Raw genomic sequence first — 4956 nt, forward strand, 5'->3', positions numbered from 1 at the left:
AGTTTAAATAAAAAAAATCCAGGAAAATCCAAGAAAAATCCTCCTAAAGTAAAATCTACAACACTATATGCTATACATGGGTGTAGTTCATTATTATTTAAACATTTTTGTGTAGTTTGTAATACCTTAACTTGCACAATTGACATCTGTATAGACAGAGATATCACAAATAATTAAAATAAATATTTATTATAAAAATACAAAACATATTAAATATATAAATATTTTTTTGTGAAACGTAAATGGTACGAAAAGTTTAAAGTACAGTTTTGGTCCTATATACTATATCAGTTACTTAAGATATGTCCACTGTAAACATGAAACCTTGGTGTATTGTCAGGTGAAATATTTCCTGAGCATACAGCAATACATCATTGACTTGCATTGATGCTGCCAAACCTGATTTTGTTAAGTGCCACAGGACAGGATGCATCTCTGGTAAATCTAGACTTGTATGATACAACAGTAAGGTGTATAAACATATTCAATTGATCAAATATTATTACTGAAATGTTAAGGCCTTTACAGCAGTGGTCTCCAAACTGTAGCTTGCCAGCATAATGGTCCACTAGTTGAAGACCACTGGCACAATTTGAAGACCACAGTCTTTCATCATTATTAAGAAGCTGAAATATCATTTGACACAATTTAAACAAAAAGATCCATAGAAAATAAATAGATGTTTATAAATAAATAAATATTGAGAGTTAAATAACATTTCCTTTACAGAAGACAGCACTTTTCAAGTTGAAAAGAGAACAAAAACTCACCTTTTGGAGTTATTTTTTATAAATATCAAAAGCAATGTTAAATAATAAATATATAAATAAACATTTTAACTCAATTTCAACCATTCCTTAAAGTTTTCTTTTACTTTAAGGATTTCAAACATAGTTCATTATCTTCATTTCTTTGTGATTAAACACAATTGGTCATGTGCTTAAGTCAGTCCCATCTGGTTCGCGGCATATTCCAGTTTTCAAAGTCATATCATATAACAGTGAGAGGCACACTGTATTCAAAGCCATTTTCCATACTTGGAGTTATATGTTAAGCAAAGAGTTCAAGTAGTTTTGTTCCCAAAGCCTAAAGCAAATACGCAACAATAATCCACGATCCTCCAATGGTGACCGTAGGAAGACTTGGTGAGCGTGTTTGATTCTGCTCTGCCAATAGACAGCCTTCAATCTGTGGCTCGACAATGGCCCCTTTTACCTGGGATTCAATGTTTGTCAATCGGAAGAAGGGTCCTGAGTGTTCTCTGCCTTTACCTCCCAGCCACTTGTGATTTCTGCTGCTTGTGTCAAAAAGTGCTTATATTTCCTAAGTACTTTGCATCCCTTTTTCTTTTTTTCCATTGTTCTTTCTTTAGCGTTTATGCTGTAGTACATGTCTATGTTAGGTACGTTATACCTTTTGCTTAGGACACAAGATAAGTTTGAAATAACAGCTGCAATCTCTGTTTTGCTCGTATTTAGCTCTTTGTGCAAAATACTATTTCTGGGATTCAGATTCATTTGGTCCTGAGTAATATTTCCCATTGCTGTGTTCATGTAATGAAAGGTCTTGTACAGTTCGCTCAGTTTATCCTCTTCACTGCTAGTGCTATTTGCACTGAATAGAAAAAATTCATTGTGATGTGCGTGACACACGGTGCTAACGTCCACAGAATGGAAATTTTGACTGTGGGCCTGAAAAAAAGTAAAGTCATATATATGATTGCTATTTTTTCTCAACATTTTATATGCTGCCTTTGTAGACATATTATTTTGTTTTTACTATTATAAACATGTTGTGATATCTATATAAATGAAGAGCAAATATGCTACGCTTTTGGAGGGCAGTAAAAAATAAAGTATAAGTGGACAGGATATGGTGGATGTTAATGGCATTGATAAATCTTAGAGAACTGGCTAAAACACATTTTGCAGTTGGTTTCATTAAAAAAAAAAAGGTACCATTTGGTTTATATGGTTTATAGCAAAACGACCTTGTAGGCTGATGTATGACTGCATCGAAGTTGAATTTTAAATTAGTCATAAATCAGATTTGAAGATCTTTCGGAAGCAGAGAGATAAGCATTACAAACCTTGCTGTCAAATCATCTCACTTTTGGATTTGATTGTAAAAGGAGTTATCCAAAACTTTGGTTATTTTTCTGTATTTGGCTTAGATTTTTTCGGTAGGTAGTTGCTAACTATCTGCCTGTTCTGCCCGGCGAAGATCTCTTCTGGCTCAAGCGGCGATTCTCCTGCATCCTCTGACCTCACTTCAACAGAGCAGTTCTTTTAGACTCTTGTTTGACATCACTGCCAACATCATGCTGACTGACAGCTAGATCTCCACAGTTACGCAGCAGGAAGCTGGCTGTCAATCATCATTACATCGGCCATAAGGTCCCTTTGACAGAGCAGAGTGGAAGAGGAGAAACTGCTCTGTCAACTTGACATCACCAGTAGCAGGAGAATCGCTGGCAGGTGCTGTCCGTGACCACTATAGAGCTGGCAGAAATCGTCACCGGGCAGAACAAGCAAAAATAATTAGAAACTACCTGCTCGTAAGTTCTTAGCCCCATACGCAAAGTCCAGGATAACCCCTTTAACATATCCTGAAGTCTGCAATGTATTACAATACATAGAGGCTGTAAAGGCTAAACAGGTCCAACATTTTTAAAGAAACCCTATTGTAAAAATGCTTTTCAGCCAGTAACTCATGTGATTATGTAGAAAAAAAAACTCCCCCAGTGTTGTTTTTATCCTTTATAGTTACTTGTAATACTTCTTGTAGAGTGTCAACATTTACAGTTGATGTCATTCTGTAATATTGATTTATCTATTCATTTGTTTTTGTCACACCATTCATTATCAGGGGTTAAAAACATTCTAGCCAATACTTTCTTCACATATTAAATAATGCATTTTCCCTTAACACTGCCCATCTTCTAAGATCTATTACATTATCAACGTCTTCCTCTTTCTGGTACAAAGATATCAGCTTTTATTTCTTATAAATCTTTCTTGTATATCTGCTATCTCCACGAAAGTTGCTGTCAACTATTTGATAGGCTGTCAGAATGTCTTAAGATATCACCCAACCTATTGTCAGAGAGCAGGAAATGTTCCATGAATGATGCCTGGTGATGCAATATACATAACTCGGCAGGAATGTGACATATCGCCTTTAATCATTCTTACTTGCTGGCAGTTTTCTCTAGAACAGCCAAACTTTTTATAATTTTTCTATACTTACATAAATATCAAAGCGTTCCTTGGCTTTCAAGTGCATATTCATTATCAGCGAGTGGATCTGTGACATGATGGAGGTTATGCTGCCATTACATTTGCTAGCATATGCGTAGAGGGAGGATACATCATTTAATGGCTTTGCCCTTGCCATTAACAGAGCCAAGTGTTGGAAGATCAGTAGTTGCACAATCCCTGTTCAGAAGAAAAAAAGAAAAAAAAACATATGTTTCACATTATTCTGTTGAGAAGTCTGCTTTCATCCCAGTGACAGACGAGACATGCAACTTCTCTATGCTATAACGAGAGAACATACAAAGTAGCCAGAAAACTCCTTATAACATTTGCGGTGAGGGCTGTTTAAGGGTTGAAGTATCGGAACAGTTTTTCATGTTCAATTATGGGGTTAAATATACTTTTTCAGTAAGTACAAAATATAAAAACAGTATGTCAGAAAATGCATCTTGTGTCGTAGTTGCTTTTAGTGCTAATGTGTTAAAAAATCTTTATCTTATTTTTTCACTCTCCAATTGTTTTAAAAAAAGAAAAGAAAACCTTGGCAGAGGTAGAAGATATGAATGAGTACCACATTTCCAAATTCTGTCTCCAGTGTTTTAACCACTAAACCACTGTGCTAGATCACAGCTAGGCAAGTATGTGCTGCGAACATGTGCCCGGACGTGTCTACGAGAACTTGTTAAATTTACAGTTGTAGAAAGAAAACCCTGCTAACATGCTGAACTGCTGTTAACAGCCTTAAAACGCCCTAGCTCCTTGTCTGGCAATCTGCTGATTACATATTTTATAAAGTTTAGTATGTCATTTTCTTAAAGAAGCAGAGTAAGGATGAATATGAGTGTGGGGAATGAAAGTTACCTGCCACAAGCTGCATTCTACTCTCAAGCCCCCCCTGGGCAGAACTGCGGAATAGCTGGTTTCTGTAGCGTTTCTTACTAACATTTTTACAAAGGCATGACTTATATAGCCGTCCCATCCCACTGAACCAATCAACTAGCAGTATGTTCAGGAAGTGACATTCATTCATTTTTTTTCCTTTTGAACATTACTCCAACATGCTCCAGTTTACTAATGCACACTCATTTTCATCATGTTTCATAATAATCTGGGAATTCCCTAATTCACGTCCGCAGTCATACACTTTGGCTGTGATTTAGTCTATTCCTTTCACTGATTAATTTCAGAAAGTGCAGAGGTGGCTTATGGAAAAAAGTTGTGATTAAAAAAAAACCCCCTGAAGAATGTTACGTGTGAGTGGAAAAGCTTTAGATAGCCCTAATAAAATGAGATTGTTGCCTGTGCTAAAAAAAACTATTCATGGGGATAACTTAGTGCGTCTTCGGAGAACTTAGCCAGTTCTAGAACAGTGGTCACTGCTTCGGGGACATCTCGGTAAAGGTCCAATATGGCCAGTAACAGGGACAACCTTTGCACCTACCTGTACATTCTCAGTGTGCATACCTTACAAGAAATATGATGTTTATGATACTAGTATACAAAGGCATGTGCAATACTCTATGAAAAACCTCATTGGTACCAATAATAATACATGTTGTTAAAAGAAAACCCATCAGGTGAGTTATGGTGCCCGGAGAACATATGATGTAGGGTTTTAAGCTAATATCCTTGATCTATGAGTTTATGTGATTTTCTACAGAGAAAAAACTGAATACCCCATCACAACTTTCCCTGTACT

General features: G+C 36.2%; 1 protein-coding gene across 1 annotated transcript; it reads right to left on the minus strand.

Annotated features, from left to right (window-relative positions):
• Nucleotides 1–244: 244 nt before the first annotated feature.
• On the minus strand, nt 245–4177 carry LIF (LIF interleukin 6 family cytokine). The gene is made up of 3 exons (XM_077280877.1): nt 4119–4177; nt 3250–3437; nt 245–1691 (listed from the first exon to the last, which is right to left on the minus strand). The coding sequence occupies exons 1-3, from the start codon at nt 4132–4134 to the stop codon at nt 1233–1235; spliced, it is 663 nt and encodes a 220-aa protein (XP_077136992.1). The 5' UTR covers nt 4135–4177; the 3' UTR covers nt 245–1232.
• Between the last annotated feature and the right edge of the window lie 779 nt (nt 4178–4956).

Source organism: Ranitomeya variabilis, chromosome 1, assembly GCF_051348905.1.
Source record: "Ranitomeya variabilis isolate aRanVar5 chromosome 1, aRanVar5.hap1, whole genome shotgun sequence".
Taxonomy (NCBI): Eukaryota; Metazoa; Chordata; class Amphibia; order Anura; family Dendrobatidae; genus Ranitomeya; species Ranitomeya variabilis.